At 37.7% G+C, this 23192-nt stretch overlaps 1 protein-coding gene across 6 annotated transcripts in view; it reads left to right on the forward strand.

Annotated features, from left to right (window-relative positions):
• The first annotated feature begins 425 nt into the window (after nt 1–425).
• Nucleotides 426–23192, forward strand: part of SPATA6 (spermatogenesis associated 6) — a 137640-nt gene continuing 114873 nt past the window's right edge. For 5 of the 6 annotated variants that reach the window (XM_035018604.1, XM_035018605.1, XM_035018608.1 and 2 more), the window contains exons 1-3: nt 426–635; nt 19593–19730; nt 20948–20996. In XM_035018604.1, coding sequence (XP_034874495.1) covers nt 585–635; nt 19593–19730; nt 20948–20996 — 238 coding nt within the window. In that variant the 5' untranslated portion in view covers nt 426–584. Of the gene's footprint in view, nt 636–19592; nt 19731–20947; nt 20997–23192 lie in introns of those variants that run through there. The other variant, XM_035018607.1, reaches the window with a different exon arrangement.

Below are 23192 nucleotides of genomic sequence, written 5' to 3' on the forward strand. Positions count from 1 at the left end.
TTGTAAACTGTACTGTGAAATTCAAATAGAGAATCAGTAATAATTACTATTCTTCTACAGTTGGGGAAACTGAAGCCTCACTGGGACTCCACTAGCCCAAGGTGCCATCGCCACCTTGGAACTCAGGGCTCCTGAGTCCAACTCCCTGACCTGGGCACTGTCCCACTACAAATAGCTAGCTATTCTCTCCTTTGTCTGGCTTTGAGCCCACGGTTTGACGTCATAGAAGAACTGCCCCGCCCCACCCCGCTCCTTCGGAAGCCACGCCTCCTCGCGTGGCCCCGCCTCTGGCGTTCGCCGAGCCCCGCCTCCTACCTCTAGTCCTGGAGTGGCGGCTCCGGCGCTTCCCCGCCCCGCCTCTCTTCCGGCCCCGCCCCTCCCGGCTGCCATGACAACGAGTCCGCGCCCCGCGCACAGCTGCTGCTCGGGCGGGACCCAGGCTGGACCGCGGGCCCCGGCCTGGGGGCCACAGCTGCCACCGCCGCCGCCACCTCGTCTCCTCCCCGTCCCCGCCCCGCCCCGCGTCTCCTCGTCTCACTCGGGCCCGCGGCCGGGGTCCCTCCCCGCCGCCTCACCCCGCGCGGATGCCGAAGGTGAAGGCGCTGCAATGCGCCCTGGCGCTGGAGATCCGCTCTGTGAGTACCGGTCGTGCCCCCCACCCCCGCGCCTGGGTATCGGTGAGCCTCCGGCATTTACTCGGGGACGCCTCCCTCGTTCACCTCCTTGAACCCCGAGTCACTTCAAAAACTCCTTTACCCTCCGAATCATCCCTCGGGAGTCTTGACCCGTGTCACCTCTGTCTCTTCCCGCTTCAAAATCCTGAAGGCCCTCCCACTCCAGCCACGCAGAGCTCTGTCTCCCCCCACCGCGGCCCCCCTCCTCGGCTCTTCTCGCTCTAGCCCAGCTTCCAGTTTGGGTTCCTTCAGATTATTTCCAAACCACTTCAGAAAGCCCCTCCTCTCCTGCCCCTAACTTTCCAGTCAATTGGGATGGGGAGCTTCTCTTTAAATTCCTCTTCTCTGCTCTTGTTCTCTTAGAGAGTTCTCTTAGAGAACCCCGTTTCTCTCCGGTCGTCAAGGGGGACTTTTCTCCCCAAATCACTGCGGGCAGATTCTTTCAGACAAATTTCCAAGCTTCTGATTGGTGAAGGAGCCTTTACTCTCAGTCTTCAGTGTGGGATGCTCACACCCTGCAACCAAATTGTGTCAGCATTGCACAAAGCACCTTGCCATCTGCCCCCAGGGCCAACCCCTCAGAAACCATTTCAGGTCCCTCCAATCCCCAGACCCTCCCGGAGGTGAGAGGGATCCCTTATCCTTCTTGCCACTCCAACAAAGGCACCAACTTTTACAGAGAAACTACTCATTCTCTGAACTTGCTGGAGAGGACCAGCAACCCCACCCACAGTCACTCTCCAGACTTGCTCAAGAGGATCCTGTCCCCAAACCTGCTGTGGAAATCCAGTTGAGGCATTGAACCCCCATGTCCTTCCTTAAGTGAAAGAGGTTGGACCTCTCCATGGTATGAGAAATCTCCATCCCTCTTAATTATCTCAGAAGAGCCTTCCAAGGGTTTTGTTTTTTTTTTTTTAAAGATTTTATTTATTTATTTGAGAGAGAGAGAATGAGAGACAGAGAGCATGAGAGGGAGGAGGGTCAGAGGGAGAAGCAGACTCCCTGCCGAGCAGGGAGCCGGACGCGGGACTCGATCCTGGGACTCCAGGATCATGACCTGAGCCGAAGGCAGTCGCTTAACCGACTGAGCCACCCAGGCGCCCCGTTTCCAAGGGTTTTTAAACTCCCTCCTCTTCACTTTTACAGAACCTTCTCATTCTTGTGTTCAGACGAAAGCTCCAGCTTGTCTCTTCTAGAGGAATCCCCAGAGAACCTTTCCATATTCCCATTTCAGATGTGCCAGCAGTTTGGAACCAAAATTCGCCATTCAGACCCTTTTCTCTCCTTCCACCTCCCCTAAGCCCTGTTACCTCTCAACTCTGATCTCCCAGCAAAACTGGGGCAGGTATGTATGTGTGAGGGTACTTATGTATCCAACACCATGCCTCTGAGTGCTGCAGCTAGAAGTCCTCCCCACTTCTTCCTGCAGGCATGGCTTCTCTGTCCACTTAACCCACCCTTGGCCATGCCCTGCTTTCGTGGCTGTCCTTCCTCGAATTAGAATGAGGCCACAGTAACACAGTCCGAGTTACCTCCAGGGAAGTCACAAGACAGTTCTAGATCTTTTGTTAGGTCTTAAAGAAGGCAAGGCTGGGTAAGGCAGAGTGTGAGGCAGAGTGGAAGGGAAGAATATTTCTGGCACTCTTGGTTTATCTCTAAACCCGCAGAGATTTTACTGTGCTGTGTGGGAAACTACAGTCCTAGCTTCGGATGTTTTTATCCCACAGCTGCCAAAGATTAGCAACTTCTTTGTAAAGTAAGATTCCTTTAGCAAAAGAATACACGAAGCTTCCTTAACGGCTTGGCCTGGAGCAGTTAGTAAAACTCCTCACCAGACTTTGTTACTGGCCGCTGCGGCCTCCTCTGCCAATAGGATCTTCAAGAGGAAGTGCTTTGTTGTAACTGATTACTGCCCGAAGGAGTTGCAGAAATACTTTTGATTTCGGTACCTCTCTTCCTCAGTGCTGGTTGTACTGCAGAAAGTGAATTTAGTATAATGGAGCTTTGTTTTCATTGAAGCTGAAGAAATTATGCAGGTGGAAACATTCCTATTTAACTTTTTTCAACAAACACCTGAGTCACAGAATTTTACAGTTCTAAGCATCTTAGATATCATTGAATTTAATTCTGTTTTACAGGTGAGGCTTAGCATGGCTAGTTATTTATTTAGGGTTGCAAAACTATTTAGGGGCAGATCTGCAACAAGATGCTAAGTTTTCTGACCAGCAAAAGGCCTGTTAAATGGCTCTGATGCTGAGAAGGAGCAAAAAAGACCATCAGCAACCATACAAGTTAAGCAAGCTTGATTAATTTGGCCTTGATTGAATAGAAGAATTATATGACCCTAGATACTTTTAACATCTTTTAAATTTTAGTTTTTTCTTTTCAATTTAATTTTTTATGTTTACATGGTATAAAAGTCAAAACCTACAAAATGTTATACTCAGAGCAGTCTCACATCCAGCCCTCAAACTTATTTCCCATCCATACTCATCTGCTGTAGGTAATCATTTTTATTGGTTTCTGAATTATTCTTCTAGTATTTCCTTTTGTAATAACCAAATAGATACATATACACACCATTCCCCTCACATATATTTTTTCTTTGCTTCCTTTCTTATATAGTAGGTAGCATATAAACTATTCTGTACTTCGCTGTTTTTCTTCAGTTTATCTCTGTATCTATAAAAAGTTGACATCTTTATTTTCCAACTTTTTATTGACATTTTTCAAACATACAGAGTAGTTAGAAGAATAGTACAATGAATGACTATATCCCACGACCTATGTACATTAATTTGATTTATCCGTACATAAGTATATGTATATGTACAAAATAAATGTGGCTTTTTGGCTGAAAATTTGGAAGTAAATTGTTGGTATCATAATACGGCACTCCTAAATACTTCAACACACATCTTCTAAAAATAAGGACATTGTTCTGCATAACCACCGTACTGTTAATACACTTAAGATCATGAGTGACAATTTGTTAATATCTAGTGCACATTCAAGTCTTCCCAGTTGTCCCACAAATAACTTGCATAGTTAATTTTTTAAAACCAGGATCCAATCAAGGTTTACATGTTGCATTTGGTTGTTAGGTCTTTTTAGTCCATTTTAATACAGAGTTGCTCTACTTTTTCATTCCCATGATCTTTCCTTCCTCCCCCCGCCCCCCAGTGTATTTAGATAAATTCATGCACTCATGTAATCATCACTCAGGTCAAAATTTAGCACACTTCTATCACCCTAGGAAATTCCCTTGTGCCCCCGTCAAGCCCCATGCAGAGGGAACTACTATTCTGATTTCTATTACTATAGATTAGTTTGCCAGTATGTGAACTTCATATTAAATGGAACCATGTAGTATGTAAATTTTGTGTCTGGCTTCATTTGCTCAGCGTATTTTTGAGAGTCATCCGTGTTACTGTGTGTATCAGTTCCTTTATATTGTATGTGTATATGACAACATCTTTAGCCATTCTCTAGCCATTGGGTTGTTACCAGGTGGTGGTTGTCATGGATAAAGCTACCGTGGACATTCATTCTTGTAAAAATCTTTCTGTGTATATTACCTTTTGAAGAGACCACGTCCAGATATAGAATATCCCATTTCGTATTATTGCCTGAATTTTTTTCCCTTTGTGGTGACATTTAATTTATTCCTAATTCCTATTAACTGGAAATTAGATGTTTTATCTCTTTGTGCCTGTTGAAAGTGTGACATTCCATCCTCCTTTCCCCCCATCCCTTCCATGCTTATTTTTTGCTGCAGTCTTGTATTGGTAGTAATCTCATGTTTAATACTGTGGTAATATGAGAGCAAAAACCTAGTAAACATGAAAGGTCTTAGTGTATAACACAACATTTTGTGTTGCTCCACAGAGCCATATGACTTGAGAGAAAAGTGTGACTTTTCTCAATGAATCTTTGGAGAATGATATAATAGGCCAACTAACTTGTTTTTCAAGAGCAGCAAAAGAATTACATTTCCTACCACTTACACTTTTACTTTTTTTTTTTTTTTTTAAGATTTTATTTATTTATTTGGCAGAGAGAGAGAGATCACAAGTAGGCAGGCAGGCAGAGGGAGAGGGAGAAGCAGGATCCCTGATGTGGGGCTCGGTCCCAGGACCCTGGGATCATGACCTGAGCCGAAGGCAGATGCTTAACCCACTGAGCCACCCGGCGCCCAACCACTTACACTTTTAATAGTTGATACATCTTATCTATGACATGAAAAAGTATTTTTGCTGCTTCTTGTCTCTACCTTCTTTTTGCTAATTAGTAGTTCAGTTTTCATGAGGTTTTTTGGGAGAATGGAAGAAATTGAAGAGAGAAAAATAAAGCCCGGTGCCTGGGCAATGAAACCAGCCAATTTGCCTTACCTGAATAGTGTCAGGTTGGGGTTAGTTTAGATATATATTCCTGGTTTTTCTTCTCTATACTCCCTTTACCTCATTACCTCATCAAATTATTGATAACATTGGGGCAAACAGATCTGGGTCCTTTCTCATCACTACTCATCTAAACATTTGTGATCCTTATCCAGCTTTCTGTGGAGTCATGTCTCACAGTTGTGCTGCGGTTGGTGGTGAATTTCCTTGGAATATAAACTTTTAAAAACTTTAACTAAAAAATACTTGAAACTTAGAGAAAAAAACCTGAATACTCTGATTCCACCCTCCCCACACTCTGATTAACAAATGCTACATTTTACACGTTTGCTGCCGATTTTGTTTTTAAGAAATAAAATGGGGATGCCTGGGTGGCTCAGTCGTTAAGCGTCTGCCTTCGGCTCAGGTCATGTGGGATCGAGCCCCGCATCGGGCTCCCTGCTCAGTGGGAAGCCTGCTTCTCCCTCTCCCACTCCCCCTGCTTGTGTTCCCTCTCTTGCTGTCTCTCTCTATCAAATAAATAAATAAAAATCTTAAAAAAAAAAAAAAAGAAAGAAAGAAGATGGTTCCACTATACTTAAGGCCCCTTTGTACACCTTCCTGACCCCAGTTTTTCTCCTTCCCTTCCTGGAGGTAAGGTAATCAATATTTGAAGTTGGAGTGTATTATTTTCATTCTGGTTTTGTACTTTTACTATTTATTTGTGTATGTCTATGTGCTACTTATATTATTGTTTTGTTTTAAAACTTTACACAAAGGGTATTTTACTCTATGTATCCTGCATACCTCTTTTTTCCAGTTCAGTTTTCAAAATTTGTCAGTGTTGATTCTTGCAGATCATTTCCTTAATTGCTATATAATACTGCTTATTTTTATAATAGTGATTAATTTATATTCTTTTATTGATAGACTTTTAAATGCCAGTGAAATTTGTTGGGCTCCCTTTGTTTACCTTAGTGTTTGGGGGTGGTCCTCTTGGTGTTAATTGTCTGGTATTCTGCCTGAGTTGAATGTCCTATTGAATATGTAGATGAAAACCTGTGTATAATTATTAGAGGTTAAGAATCTGTTTTATGTATAAACACAAAGTCTTTTTATTTTGCAAGGTGGTAAAATACAGTGAATTTTCTAGGGATACAATTACAACGTAAATTGAGGAAAGAGTACACTTTGTTTTGTTTGAAACTCTGCTAAGAGTTTACTTTTTTGGAAAATCATGGCACCAATGGCAGCACTGTTTGCGTTCAAATTGCCACTATGAGCGCCTGTTATTCTGCTTTAGAAACTGTCCATTTTACGTAGCTTCCGTGTGTAGGTGCAGATATTATATCTTCTAGCTTAGTCCTGCCAAAGCATTCACATACAGAAATAGATCTTTTATTATAAATTATTTCTGGGTTTTTGTTTGTTTGTTTCTTTTTCTTTTTTTAGTTAGGGCATTGGTTTAGTTTTTAGTCACATGTATAGGTGAATTGCAAACTATCTGTTGTAAAGGAGGGTTTTTAGATCTTACAGAATACAGACAGAGCCAGTGCTCCAGGCTCTAGATTTAGAAATGGAACTACTGAGGCTCAGGCAATTGTGTTAGTTTCATAGGGCTACTGTAACAAATTTCCACAAACTTGATGTGTTAAACCCACAGAAATTTATTCCCTTGTACTTCTGGAGTGCAGAAGTCCAAAATAAAAGTTCAGTAGGACAACACTCCTTTAGAAAGCTCCGGAGGGGGGCGGGGGGATGGGGAGCCGGGGGGAGGGATGGGAGGAGTGGGATTGGGATCCTTCCTTGTTCTTTGTTTCTGATGGCTCCAGGCATTTCTTGGTTTGTGGCTGTATAACTCCAATCTCTAATCCAAGAGGTTTCATTTTCTTTGAATAGCCAGTTTATATCCTTTGCCCTTAGGAATTCCAGAGGTTTTTTTCCTTCTTGTTGAATATATCTTGGATACTAACCTACCAGTTATATGTAATGTAAATTTCAATGATCTAGTTGAACCTTATTTTTTCACTTTGTTTTTGCTGTCTTTAGCAAATACATTTTTCTTTCTTTTCCTTTCTTTTTTTCTCACTGGTAAACAAAGAATGCTACTGATTTAAATTAACTCTTTATAGAACTGTATCTTCAGCAAGTATATTCACAAATCCTAAGTGTGTAATCACCACCTGGATCAATAATTAGAATATTAGCTCCCACATTGTGCTCTTGTGCTCCATCCCTCCCAGCCACTCCTTTTGTCCCCTCCTGTCCCAAAGGTAACTGCTATCAGGACTTCTATCACAATATAATTTGAATTTGTGAAATCTGTCTCTTTCTCCACCATATGAACTTTTTAATGTTTAATTTCTTTGTGAGAATTCATCCCTGTCATTTGTTAAGACAATAGTTCTTTATCATTCTGTTGGTTTTTTTCTCCCCAGCTTTATTGAGCTATATTTGACACATAACATTGTGTAAGTTTGAGGTGTACAACATGTTGATTTGAAGCATTTATAAATTGCAGAATGATTACTGCTATAGTATTAGCTACTACCTCCATCCCGTCACATAGTTATCATTTCTTTTTTGTGGTAAAGACATTTAAGATCTATTCTCTTAGCAACATCAAGTATATAAGACTGTATTAGCTATAATCGCCATGTTGTACATCAGATCCCCAGACTTGTCAGTCTTACAACTAGAAGATTGTATCCTTTGACTATTATCTCCCCATTTTCCCTCTATCCCCCGGCCCCGGGTAACTACCACTACTCTGCTTCTCTGAGTTTGTCTTTTTTGAAAAGATTCAACATGTAAGTGGTATCATACAGTATTTGACTTTCTCTGACTTCCTTCACATAGCATAATGCCCTCGAGGCCCATCCAGATGGTCTCAAATCAGAGAAGGATTTCCTGCTTTCTCATGGCTAATAGATTATATATGTATAATCTCACATCTTCTCACATCTTTATGCATTCATGCATTCATGGACAGTTAGGTTGTTTTCCGTATCTTGGCTATTGTGAGTAATACTGCAGTGAACATCAGGGTATAGACATCTCTATAGATCCTTTTTTCAATTGCTTTGGATGTATACCCAGACGTGGGATTGCTGGATCACATGGTAGTTCAAATTTTAATTTTTTGAGGAGCTTCCATACTGTTTTCCACAGTTGCTGTGCTCAATTTACATTCCCATCAATAGTGCAGTAGGATTTCCTTTCCTCCACACCCTTGCCAACACTTAGAATTTCTTGTCTTTTTGGTAATACCCATTATGACAGTTGTGAGGTGATATCTCACTGTGGTTTTGATTTGCGTTTCTCTGATGATCAGTGATGTTGACCACCTTTTCATGTACCTGTTAGCCGTCTGTATGCCTTTCCTGGAAAACTGCCTATTCAGTTCTTTTGTATCCATTCTACTGTTGATGGACATTTTCACTTTTTCCAGCTTGGGGATATTACAAATTGTAGTCCTATGGATATTCTTTTTTTTTTTTAATAAGATTTTATTTATTTATTTGGCAGAGAGTGAGAGCACAAGCAGGGGGAGCAGCAGCAGAGGGAGCAGAGGGAGAGAGAGAGCCCCGCTGAGCAGGGAGCCCGACATGGGGCTCGATCCCAGGACTCTGGGATCATGACCCGAGCCGAAGGCAGACGCTTAACCCACTGAGCCACCCAGGCGCCCTCCTATGAATATATTCTTGTATGTCTTTTCGCACATTTTGAATTCAGCACATTGCTGAAATCTCACATTAGTTCTAGTCATTATTTGGATTTTCTATGTGGAAAATTATGTTGTTTACAGATAAAGATGGTTTGACTTTTCCTGTACAATGTTTTTTTGTTGTGGTTTCTTTTCTTTTGTTTTCTTTTCTTTCCTTTATTGTATATCCTTGAGTAGAATCTCTGATATAAACATTAGGAATAATAGTAGATACACTTGTCTCTTTATTTTTAATTTAAGTTGTGCTTCTGAGGTTTCACCAGTAAGTATTAGATTGAATCTTATGAATTTGCTGACAATGGATTATTTTTTGGCTTAAAAAAAGAAAAGCCATGGCGATTTCATATAGTTCAACCTAATGTAATATTGGCTCTAGGATTTTCATTTATTGAATTAAGAAAGTTCCCTTCTATTCCTCATTTTGGAAACATCCTGAGCATTGAATTATTTGGAACGCTTTTTGAGATTGTTATGTAATATTGTTCCCATAGTCTATAAAAGGACACATTTTGTGATGTTGCACTCTTTATATTCCTATGGTAAATTCTTTTTGTTAGGATGTATTATTTTTCCTATATTTGGATTGGCTGATTTTTTATTTAGGATCTTTCATTTGGGTTCATAGATGAGATTTTGCTGTATGAGTCAAATACTTGTTTCATTTAGATTTCGTTTTAATTCTTTTTTTTTTTTAAGAGTTTATTTAATTGTCAGAGAGAGAGAGAAAGAGAGCATGCAAGCAGGGGGAGCGGCAGGCAGAGGGAGAAGCAGGCTCACCACCAAGCAAGGAGCTGGGCGCAGGAATGGGGATCGTGACCTGAACCAAAGGCAGAACACTTAACCGACTGACCCACCCAGGCATCCCTCGGTTTTTTATTCTTAAAAAAATTATTTTAAAATATTTTAGACACAAAAAATTATAAAGATCAACATAATGAACACCCATGTGCTTACCTACCAGCTTAAGAAGTAAAACATTATGGATGAAGGTGAAGCCTCCTGTATATCCCTCTAATAGAATCCCTCTCTCTTCTTCCCTTTGGCTACTCACTATTCTGAATTTTGTTTTATCATTCCACTGCATTTCTCAATATTTTTCTCATATTAATGTCTGTCTTTAGGGCACTTGATTTGCTTCCAAGTGATGCTTAACTGGCATCTCAAAAGGATTGGTAATATTGTTTTTAAATTATTTGGTTCTAAATATTTTTATCATTTTTATTGTGATTTCTACTTCAGCTTATGAGCTTTTTAGGATTTAGTTTCATTTTCAAGATGCATAGGATATATATATATGTGTGTATATACTCCCCTGTCCCCTACCATACTCACCTACACATATACATACATACTATCTTTTATTGTGGTATTTTAATTTAATTGCATTGAACGACATCTGCATGATATTGACTATTTCTGTTGAGATTTCTTTTGTGTCCTAATACTTATCCAATTATTGTGAATGTTCTCTATTTACTTGAAAATAATATATAATTTCATTTGTTGGATGTAGGTCTCTACGGCCATTATCAGATCAAGTTTATTTTCTGCGAAATATCTTCAATTCCATATTAATTTTTTTTTAAAGATTTTATTTATTTATTTGAGAGAGAGAGAATGAGAGAGCACATGAGAGGGGGGAGGGTCAGAGGGAGAAGCAGGCTCCCCCCTGAGCAGGGAGCCTGATGCGGGACTCGATCCCGGGACTCCAGGATCATGACCTGAGCCGAAGGCAGTCGCTTAACCAACTGAGCCACCCAGGCGCCCCATATTAATTTTTTTTATCTGCCTGATCTACCAGGTTGTAATGGAGATATTTTAAAATCTTCACTATGGGGGCGCCTGGGTGGCTCAGTCATTAAGCGTCTGCCTTCAGCTCAGGTCGTGATCCCAGCGTCCTGGGATCGAGCCCTGCATCGGGCTCCCTGCTCAGCGGGAGGCCTGCTTCTCCCTCTCCCATTCCCCCTGCTTGTGTTCCCTCTCTCGCTGTGTCTCTCTCTGTCAAATAAATAAATAAAATCTTAAAAAAATATATATATATAAAAAATAAAATCTTCACTATGTTTATGTATTTCACTTTATTCTTGATGTATTCTAATGCACTATGATTTATAGAACTGTGGATTCATTTCTACTTACTCTGTTTTGTACTGGGTGTGTACTTTCCATTTGAGAATTTGTGGGTTTCTTAAGTTCCGGGTAAATTCTTAGCTATTATATCTTTGAATTTTATTTTTTTCTCCTGTTTTCTCTGACACTACTATTAGACATATATTAGAACTTTTATCTATTCTCCATGTTTCTTAAGTGCTTTTTTTGGTATAATTTTTATTTTTACATTTTGTTCTAGGGAATTCTTCAGGATTATATTCTTATTAAATTATTAAGTTAAATTTTAAAAAATCTCTTGTATGGAGGGGAGCCTGGGTGGCTCAGTAGATTAAGCGTCCAACTCTTAATTTCAGCTCAGGTCATGATCTCAGGGTCATGAGATCAAGCCCCTCATAGGGCTCTGCACTGAGTGAGGAACCTGCTTGAGATTCCTTCTCTCCCTCTCTCTCTGCCCCTCCCCTTGCTCATAGGTGTCCACATGCTCGCTCTCTCTCAAAAAAAAAGCCCTAGGGGCACCTAGGTGGCTCAGTTGGAAGCCTCTGCCTTCAGCCCAGGTCATGATCCCAGGGTGCTGGGATCGAGCCCCACATTGGACTCCCTGCTCAATGTAGAGCCTGCTTCTCCCTCTCCCTCTGTTCCTCCCCCTGTCCACTCTCTCTCCTGCTCCCTCTCTCAAATAAATAAACTCTTAAAAAAAACCTCCAATATTGAGATTTTTAACTTCATTGACTACATATTCCAGGATTCTCATATAATTTGTCTTTATATTTATTAATTTATTAATGTTTTGTTTTTATTTTTTTAAATTTTTTTGTTTAAGTAATCTTTACCCCCAATGTAGGGCTTGAACTCACCACCCCAAGATCTAGAGTTGCATGCTCTACTGACTGAGACAGCAGCTGCCCCCTAGTCTGTCTTTCTAAACATCTGCTGAATATTTTCTTTCTCTGTTTTAATTTTATAGTTTTTTGTTTTTTATGGAATTCCCCCCCTGCTTAGATGAAAGATCCTAACTACTTATTTTAAAATTGTTTTCAGATTGTACAAATTAATTTTCATTTGAAGTGAATTTATCTCTGGATTGTCAGTTCCGTTGGTTTTCTTAGCTCTTGGGATTGCACTGAAATTATAGACCAGTTTTGGGAGAATTGATATCTTACTTAACAGTATTGAGTCTTTCAGTCCATGAACCTGGTATATTTTTACATCTATCTGGACCTTCAGTTTCTTTCAGAAGTGTTTATTTTCAGTAGACATGCCTCCCACATATTTTGTTAAATTTATATGTAAGTACTGCATACTTCAGGTTTTAATGCTATTGTAAATGGTATTTAAAAAATTTCATTTTATAAGTGTTATTGCTGGTATAGAGAAATAACATTGATTTTTGCATATTGAATTTATATCCTGTGACATCAGATTCTTTCCTTATTTCTAGTAGCATATTTGTAGAGTGTAGACTACAATTAGGTTGTCTACAGATATTCAGTTTTACTTCTTTTCAGTCTGTATACCTTTTATTTCTTTTATTTTTCAAATTTCTTTTTCTTGCCCTTTTGCACTGGCCAGGACCTATATAGTACATTGTTGAATACAAGTATTGAGCATGGACATACTGACCTCTTTGCTGATATTGGGGAAGCATCCAGTCTTTCAACATTATATATGACATCAAATTCAGGCTCTTTCATAGATATTCTTTATCAGTTGAAGAAATTTCCTTCAGTCCTCAGTTTGCTAGAGCTTTTATCATGAGCTTACATGTGTCAAATGCCTTTTCTTCAGAAAAAGAATTGAAAGGAATTTCTAAGATTTAATGCTATAATACACCTTTTATAAGTGATTTAATTATATCTCACATATTTTTATGTATTGTCTTTTCATTTTCATGCAGTTCAAAGTATTTTTTAATTTGTCTTGTAATTTCTTCTCTGACTCATATGAGTGATTTAGGAATACAGTGTTTAATTTCCAAATATTTAGATTTTTTTTTCAGATATTTTCCTGTTATTTATTTCTAGTTTAATGGGGTTAGAGAATATAGTCTGCATGATTTCAGTCCTTTTATGTTTGTTGAGACTTGTATGGCTCACAGTATCATCTTTCTTGATAAACGTTTTCATATGCACTTGGGGAAAAATGTGTATCCTTCTTTTGTTGAATGGAGTATTACATAAATGTCAATTAGGTCAAATTACTTGAATGTTGTTGTTTACATTTTCTATACTTTTAATGATCTTTTGATTGCTTATTTTATCAGTTACTAAGAGGAAAGTATTGAAATTCAGTTATATACTGTAATTTTTTGCTTCATTTGATACTATCTTATTGGTTACACATTTAGTTTTCTTATATCTTCTTGATAAATCAAATTTTTAATCAATATGAAATGTTTCACTTTAACTTTGGTATTCTTTCTCTTTCTGAAGTCTACTCTATATCATATTAAGATAGTCACCTAGCTTTCTTATGATTAATGAATGTATGATATACCTTTTTCTATCATTTTGCTTTTATCCTGAATCTTTAATTTTTTAAAAAATTAAGATATAATTCACATATATAAAATATACCCATTTAAAGTGTACAATTCAGTGAATTTTAATATATTCACAAAGTTGTAAAACAATCACCACTAATTCCAGAGCATTTTCACACCCTATAAAGAAATCCCATACCTGTTAGCTGCCATTCCTCATTCTCCCTCTTCCCCAAGACCCTGCCTACCACTAATTGGATTTCTAGGTCTATGGCTTTGCCTATTCTAGACATTTATATTAATGGAATCATACAATATGTGGCCTTTTGTGTCTGGCTTCTAGCACTTAGCATGTTTGTAAGGTTCATTCATGTAGCATCTGTCAGTACTTTATTCTTTTGTATGGTCAGATAATATTCCATTGTATGGATATACCACATTTTGCTAATCCATTCTTCAGTTGATGGACATTTGGATTGTATCTATTTTTAGGCTATTATGAATAATGCTGCTATACTCTTGGGTTGCTATATGTTTTTAGCACTCTTGGGTATATACCTAGGAATTGCTGAATCTTATGATAACTATCTGGTTTTTTTGGTGAACTGCCAAACTGTTTTCCACAGTGACTGTGCCGTTAATACATTTCCATCAGCAAAGGATGAGGGTTCCAATTCTTTGGCATGCTCCTCAACACTTGTTTTTGTCCATCTTTTTTTAATTATAGGCATCCTAGTGGATGTAAAGAGATATCTCATTATGATTTGATTTATATTTCCCTAATGACTAGTGATATTGAACATTTTTCATGAGTTTATTGGTCATTTGTTTATATTCTTTGGAGAGATAGCTATCTTTTTTTGCTTCATGGGTTTTGGAGCTCTGTTAAGTGCATCTATGTTTTCTGGAAATATATGTCATATGTGTTTTTAATTATTGTGTCATTATAAAATGTCCTTCTTTGTTTCTAGTACCAACTTTTGTTTTAATGTCTATTTTGTCTGATATTAGTATAACCATTGCAGCTTTGTTTTGGTTACTGCCTGCATAGTTAATTTTTTCCATTCTTTTACTATCAACTCTTTTGTGTCTTTGAATCTAAAGTGTGTCTCTTATAGACAACATATAGTTGGATTATAGTCTATCCATTTTACGAAGTTCTACCTTTGCTTGGAGTATTTGGTCAGTTTATGTTTAATGTAATCACATATAAGGTAGGATTTGCCTCTTTCATTTTGCTATTTGTTTTCTGCATATCATGTCTTTTTGTTTTTCTGTTTCTGTATTAGTGCCTTTTGTGTTAACTGTTTTCTAGTGTACCATTTTAATTCCTTTGTTTCTATTACTATATTTTATAGTTATTTTTTTAGTGATGGTTGTTCTGGGGTTCACAATTAACATCTTAGTTTATAACAATCTAGTATGTATTAATACCAATTTAATTTGAATAGCACACAAAACTTCTGCTTCTATTTAGTTCCATTCCCTCTCTTCTTAATGATTTTATTGTCATACAAACTACATCTTTATACAGATAAGCCTCATCAACACAGTTTCATAATTGCTGCTTTATGTAATTTTATTTGAAATAAGGATGGAGAAATAAGAGAAAAAAATTTATACTGTCATTATATTTGTCTATGCAGTTTCCTTCCTGGTGCTTTTTTTTTTTTCCCACATGAATGTGAATTGTTGTCTAGTGTCCTTGCATTTCAACTGAAGGATTCTCTTTAGTATATGTTGTAGGGAAGTTGTGCTAATGACGAATTGTCTGTTTTTGTTCATCCAAGAATATCTTAATTTTCCTTCCTTTTTGAAGGGAAATTTTTGTCAAAATTGAATTCTTATTTGAAATAATTGAAGTGCAATATGCAAATATTCTGAAATTCCTTCAGCACTTTGAATAAGTCATCTCACTTCCTTGTAGCTTCACATTTCTGATGCAAAACCAGCTGTTAATCTTATTGAGGATTTTTGGTACCTGCTGAATCACTTCTCTTGTGTTGCATTAAAGATTCTCTCTTCAGCTTTGTCTTTTGAAGGTTTGATTATGATGTATGTGGTTTGGTATTCTTTGAGCTTCTTGGATGTGTAGATTGCTTTTCTTTAAATTTTGGAAGTTTTTGTCCATTATTTCTTTGAATATTCTTTCTGGCCATGTCTCCTCTTATTCTGGGGCTCCTATTATATCTATGTTGTTGTGCTCAATGGTTTCCCACAGATCTCTGAGATTCTGTTGATTTTTCTTTATTTTTTCTTTCTGTTCCTTAGACTGAATAATCTCAATTGACATATTTTCAGTTCACTTATTCTTTCTTCTGCTAGCTTCTCTAGTGAATTTTTCATTTCTTTCATGTACTTTTCAACTCTAGAATTTCTGTTTGGTTCTTTTAAAAAACAATTTCTCTTCATCTGTTGCTATTCCCTCCTTGATGAGACATTATTGCCATGTTGCCATACTTTACTTTAGATATTTAGACAAGGTTTCCTTTAGTTCTTTGTACATATTTATAATAGGTGGTTTAAAGTCTCTGTTTAGTAAGGCCAACTTCTGGGCTTCCTCAAAGACAGTGCTATTGACTGCATTTTCCCCTGTGTATGGGTCATACTCTTGTTTCTTTGTATGTAATATTTTTTTTGTTGAAAATTGAACATTTTAAATAATATAATATGAAACTCTGTAAACCCCTATTTCTCATGGTTTATTGTTTGCTCTTTTTGTTGTTTGCTGTTGTTCTTTGTTTGTTTAGTTACTTTCCTGAGTTAAAGTCTGTGTTCTTTGTCATGTGTGGCCTCCAAAGTCTCTGCTTGGTTAGCTTCATGGCTTGCTGATGACTGGATTTATATATCCTTAAATGTCTTGAACCAATAAGTCTCCCAGTTTTTGATGAAGATCTCTGTGGCTTGTTGGGGCATGTTTTCTATGCCCTGCAGGCAGTTTACAACTCTGTCTTAGCCTTCACTTCCAACTATCCCAAACCTCAAGGTCAGCTGGAGGTGAGAGATTAGGGTTTCATCAAGTCATTTCTGGGCACGTGCACAGCCCTGAACATGTGCTTGATCCTCTAAATTGCCAAGAATATATTATAGCTTCTCAAAGACAGCATCCCCCAACCCCCACACACCCATATACATGATTTTCCAGCTTTGCCTTTTAAGTATTTTGATCAGGTTATGGTTTGCCTCAATTGTGATCACTGCCTCAGGCATCTGTGGTGTTAAACAATTGCTACTGATTGTTTTTGACAATTGGCTTGGGGAGAAAGGCTGTTTGTATGAGTGAACTGCAATTCAGGTCAAATAAAGAGAATCCCTGTGAATGAAAGTTTTCAGGGTACTGTCAGATCAAATAATGACAGTACCCTGGGGATGAGGCTTTTGGGTAGCATTAAACCTGTTCTCCTCCAGTGTCTGTGGGACTGCTGGTTTTCATGGCTACTATAATTCTAAGGATTTTGGTTTTCAAGGCTGCAGAAGACCTGAGTAGAGGAGATTGGGAGTAGAATACATTAACACACCATAATATCACTGTTTTAACCAAAATTCAGCTGTTTTTCTCCAATAAATACTCTTCAGATTGTTGCAGATCTCTGGTTAATTTCTAGAGCTGTAAAAAGTTGATTTTGGCAGTTGTTGGTAGTGTTCTCTTTTGCTTTTATAGAGGGGCTGATTTTTGGAGGTATTTGGTCTACTATTCTGAACATACTTTTTCTATGTGTCTTTATCTTGAAAGTGATTTTTTTTGCAGACAGCAAAAAAGTGTTTTGCTTTTTTATCCAATCTGAACAATTTCTGCCATTTAATTAGAATGCTTAGAATATTTGCATTCATGTAATTATCCATATGGTTGTTTTAAGTCAACTGCTTTGCTTTTTATTTTCTATTTGTTCCATCTGATTTTCTTTACCCACCCTCCTTTTCTGCTTTCTTTTTGGAAAGCTGGTGGGTGTTCTTTTAAAGCATGGCAGAATTTGTAGAATTGTGGATGAGAAAAACTCAGGCCTTCTTGCATATATTACACATTGGAAGGAGAGTCAGTAGTTTCTAGTAGGACAATTAGAGCAGCTGCACTGCTCAATAGAAATAGAATATGAGTGACAAATTTGAACCAAGGATGTAATTTTAAATTTTTTACCAGCTACATTAAAAAAAAGTTTAAGTAGATAAATTAATTTTAATAATAATTTTATTTAAATCAATATATTCATGGGGCGCCTGGGTGGCTGAGTCGTTAAGCGTCTGCCTTCTGCTCAGGTCGTGGTCCCGGGGTCCTAGGATCAGGCCCCTCATCAGGCTCCCTGCTCGGCGGGAGGCCTGCTTCTCCCTCTCCCACTCCCCCTGCTTGTGTTCCCTCTCTCGCTATGTCTCTCTCTGTCAAATAAATAAAATCTTTAAAAAAATCAATCAATATATTCAAAGTGTTAGTTATTAATGAGGTATTTTATGCTGATTTTGTAATAAGTCTTCAAAATCTTTTTGAACAAGTTGTCAAAATCTTCAGGATCTTGTATTTTACACTCATTGTCCATCTCAGTTTTAGACTAGCCACAACTATAAGCATAAGTGGCTTGCAGCTACCGCATTGGATAACACGGAGTTAGAGGGATTCTAACAGGTTTGATTTTAATGAGGCAGGGTAGGAAATGAGGGTGATGGACAGCATGAGATTTGCTGAGGACCTTGATTTTAATAGATTTTAATAATCAGTGGGGAATGTATTAGGACAGAAGTGGAAAACAGAATAAGAGGGAGATGGAGTCAAAATATCTGGCACAGAAAATAATCTTAACTGCTATGTACAAAGAGACATGAAGTCTTATTTATTCAATGTAGTTGTGTTGAGATGACAAATGATAATGATTTTCAGTCTAACAATAACTGTAGCTAATATTGGTTGAATGCTCTGTTAGGCACTTTTCTAAGCACTTTTGAGTGTATTGTATTGATTCATTTACTATGTCATTTTAAATAAGTAAATCACTTATACTTTCTTGGGGCTCTGTTTTATCATATATAAATAATCTGAAGCTGTACTTGATAATCTCTAAGCTTCTTCTAAATACCAAAAGTCTGTTTTTGGATATATTGATGAGGAAAATAAAGTTTCTGTTCTCAGAATTATAATTACAATATAAGGGAATTATCATTAAAAGAGGTGGGATGTACCCACTTAATTAAAATGCATGGAGACAATAATTGGGCCTTAAGAGAACTACAAAATGTTATGAGAATCTAAAATGTATTTACTTGAATATAGTAAATTCATAGTAAATCTTTGAGTTAGATGGAATTGAATAATGATAGCTGGTGAGTCAAGAGGTTTTGTGTAGGAGATGCAGCTGATTGATGTAAGCCTTGGGAAGTGATGAGTGTAAATCAGGAGGAGATGGAATGGAGTGGTAAGGAGTAGTCATCCAGATAATGGAAGAATGTAATGTGTGTGTTCAGAGGACAATAAAAGTATACTTTGACTGTATTATTGGGGAGGCATTGAGTAATATTACTATGTGGGTAGGTTGGATTCAAATCTAAGAGAGCCTTTAATATCTCTTTAAGTGTATGGTTGATCACTGACTAAATGAAATATGGCAGGGACTGGGGAAACTGCGATGTAGTTTTTAGAAACCCTACATTTTGTGCCTATATTTTCTGTCAATCTTGAGGCTAATTAAGTGCAGTTTCATATTTAAAAAAAATTTCACTGGGCTAGAAACTTATAATTCACTAGCTTTGAAACTTTGTCATGATTGCTTTTGATGAGGGTGTGTACAGGCTGCTATTTAGGGTGATATAGGTCAGATTTGTGTTTTTTATCGCTATTTTTTTTGTGTCCTCTAGGATAGTGCTTTGTTTCTGCTGAGTCTTAATCCTTTGTGATTAAATGATGCTGAATAAGTTTATGTCAGCATTCAGCATAAAGTGGGTGCCTAAGGCTGACTGTTTAAAACTGTTAGTGTCTGTCCCAAGAGCCAGTACACAGAGCTTCAAATGTGGCACAAATAACCAAATGGAGAATCATAGATTTCTCAGGGGGATGGAAGTTATAAAGGCATTTCATTGAACTCTGTAAACATTAGAATTTCTCTCTCCTTTTTTTATTTGTGTGTGTTTTTATTAGCTTAGCAGACTACTGTTTTTATGTAATGCCTTGTAAATTATTTTAGTGGGATAGTTCAGGGAATTCATAAAGCAGTTACATCTCTCTATCTAATTTCATTCAGGTAACTTGTCCAGGAGTGGTGCTGAAAGACAAGGAGGACATCTATCTTAGCATCTGTGTGTTTGGCCAATACAAAAAGACACAATGTGTCCCAGCCAATTTTCCACTGGTCTTCAATGCCAGAATGGTGTTTGAAAAGGTGAGTTCAAATATTAACAAATAATCATAGTACTTCCAAATTTTTAATAAAAGCCCAGAACACAAATTATTGTTGCTGACTTTATACTTTGGTTTCATTAAAAAGGAGATATGTAATTTAAACCCAGAAGCTTGAAAATAAATATGCATTCTGTTATGCATTGAATCAGTTGCCTCTTTTCATGATGGATCAGCTTATTTCTAAAATTATGTTAGTGGGCTTTATGTAAAATAGAGCATCTTGAGTATTAAATAATTTTTATAAAAAAAGAGAGGAGACATTAATGGGTAAAAATAGGTTGTATTTTTACTATGGCTATCTTATGATACTTATTTCTATGAGTTTCTTTTCTATTTTTCCCTGAAACTGCTGCTTTTGGTTATTCCCAATCATATTCCTCACTTTTTTATCTCCTTCTTTCCTTCTCTGCTTTCCTCCTTCCTTCCCTCTCCTCCCATTCCTTCCTTCTTTTCTTCCTTCCTTCCTTCCTTCCTCCCTCCCTCCCTTCCTTCCTTTCTTTTCCTTTTCTTTTGCAAGGAAGTACCCACGTCCTGCTCTGTTCCATGCACTGTTCTATAGGCACTGGGTAAACAAGACAAACAGCCTCCTCTCTTGGAGCTTTCACTGTAATAGGAGAAACAGGCAATAATCAAGTAAACAGGAATAATACAATTTTAGATAGTGATAAGTGTCATGAAAAAAATAAAGGGAGGGCAAGGGGACAGAGAGGGGCTGAGTGATTAGGGGGATTATCAAATTTAAAGGGTGGTCAGAGAAGGCAGTAACATTTAAGCTGAACCTGAATTATGAGATAGTTATCAGTTATTCGAAGGTCTAGGGGAAAAGCATTCTAAGCAGAGGAATAGCAAATATAAAGCCTTCTTGTTGGGAATAAGCTTGATGAGTTGGAGGAGCACCAAGAAGGCCAGTATGACCAAGGAAACCAGCAGGGCAGGAACTGGAGGTAAAGAGGAAGCACAGGTGAAGTTGGAGAGGGCACGACAGCCGGCCATAAGGTATGTTTAATTGTCAAATCCTCCATAGTGATCATGGGAAGCAGAGACGAAGTGACAGTCTTCAGTAACGCCAGAAGTTTCTTTGGTTTGGGAAAGGAATATTTGGGGAATGAGAGGGAAAACACAGACTGTCGTTTCCTGCATATGTTCCTTTCCCTTCCTCGTCTTCACCTTGCTTCCCTCTCTGTTCTCCCGCTCCAGGTGTTCCCTGAAGCAGTAGACCCTGGAGATGTGGTTGCACAGCTTGAATGTAAGTTTTTAACTTTTAATTCCTGATTCTAGGGCATTTTAGAATTATGCTTCTTAATCTTGGGTTACGTAAAGGTTAAAAAGAGTCTACTAAGAATTTTAAAAATCTTGAGTTGAGACTTTTTAAACACTTTTTAGAAACATTTTTCAGAATATACCTAGAAATAATAAAATATACATGTGCTGCGGAGAGGCTAGGAGTTTTTCCTTTTTCTGTGTTAGATCTGTGGAAATCAAAAAGACTTATTTGAACCTTATATTGATTTAGATGATATGAAATGGTTTTGATATAAAGATAGAGATTCACGTTGGGTGGGGCTTTGCCCTGCAAACAAGCCTATGTCTTTAACCTCAGGGTATTACAAATTAATAGAGTAAATAATAGAAGATTGAAGTAACGGTAGCTTAAAATTATATATGACTTGCATTTTATATTGCATCTAATGTGTTGGTAAATTATTTGAAGTGACATTTTCAAGGCTGTGAATAATAGTCAATTCCTCAAAGTACGAGGAATCAACTGTAAAAAGATACAACTGTTTTTGAGAGTGGCAGTGCAAAGGTATTTATATACTTGGGAATAAGTTATTCAAGCTCTGGGTATGAAATGAAAAGCTCTGTTATTTATCCTTATAATTAGAGAGGGGTCTGAGATCACCAGTTTGGTCTAATATGTAACTGTGGTTCAAACACCAACAATACTGGGCATCATCAGGGTCACCTGTTCTTCCCGCCTCCACCCCCCCCGGGACTCCAGCATTGTAGAAACCTGGAACCTGGCACCATGCTGGAATCTGGGCATAGGGAGAGAAACAGGGCCAGCTTACTGTCTTATCTTGATGAATCGTACAGTCTAATGATTCTTCTCCAGAGAACTCTTTATGGCCAGTGTCATTATCTTACTTTTTAATAGTTGTTCTAGCACTTGCTATTCTATCTTTCACGGTGGTAGATTAGGTAGGTAGCAGTTTGGTGCCAGTAGGTAAATGCCTTTTTTTAAATAACATTACATAAATGTTAATATTTCTTGAAGATCTTCTTCAGTATCTGGGAAATTGTATTGTGTATCTTAGAAAATACGAACTCTAATATCTAAATATCTAAATATTATCTAATATCTAGATATTGTTATCCCATATCTAAATATGAGATAATTATTTCATCATTCTGAAATTCTTTTGTTTGAAACATGATTTTTTTTTTTTTTTTTTACTATTTGTATTTTTTTAAAGATTTATTTATTTGAGAGAGAGAAAGAGAGGGAGAATGGGAGCAGGGGAAGGAGCAGAGGGAGAGAATATCCAAGCGGACTCTCGCTGAATGCAGAGCCCCACGCAGGGTTTGATCTCACAAACCATGAGATCAGGACCTGGGCCGAAACCACCCTCTGAACTAGCCAGGTGCCCCCTTTTTTCTATTTGATTTGAAATTTTGGGGCTATAAGAAACATACTTCATGGTTCTTAGTATTTGGAAACTTTCTTGCCTTGATTTTCCTGATTCAATTTTTCTCTTAGGTCTCTTCCCTCAATTTTTCTCTTAGGTCTCTTCCCACTCTTAGGTCTCTTAGGTCTCTTCCCACCTTAATTCCACTTTTTGGTATCTTTCTCAAACTCCTCTTTCTCTGCTGTGTCTTTAAATATTACTATTCCACTGGCTTTACTTCTCTGGTCTCTTTTTATGTATTTATTTTCTATTTTCTCCTTATATTCTGCTCTCCAAAGACTTGGCTTCATGTATTCTCTATCTTCTGATGACTTCCACATCAGTCTTTATCTTTGACCTCTCCTTTGAGCTGTGGCCCTCCTTTTTCTTTTACGTTTTTTCCCTCTTAGCTGTACAGTCTTTTATTGTCCACTAACCTTATTAATATGAAAAATTTAAAACATACTAAGAGTGGAGAGGATGGGATGATGAAGTCCAATATACCTATTGTCCAGCTTCAACAATTTTCAACATATTATCAGTCTTATTACATGTACACTCTGCCACTTAAAGTAATTGTGGGAATCTTTAAAAGCAAATTCTTTACATCATTTTACCACAAATGCTTTAGCATGTCCTCCAACTGATAAAGACACATACATACACACACACACACACACACAACCACTATGCTAGTATCATGCAAGAAAATTAATAATTTCTTAATAACATCAAATATGTAGTCATTATGAAGATTTCCCCAGTTGTCACCA

The sequence above is a fragment of the Mirounga leonina genome, unplaced genomic scaffold, assembly GCF_011800145.1.
Source record: "Mirounga leonina isolate KUSES-001 unplaced genomic scaffold, KU_Mleo_1.0 Mir_173, whole genome shotgun sequence".
NCBI lineage: Eukaryota > Metazoa > Chordata > Mammalia > Carnivora > Phocidae > Mirounga > Mirounga leonina.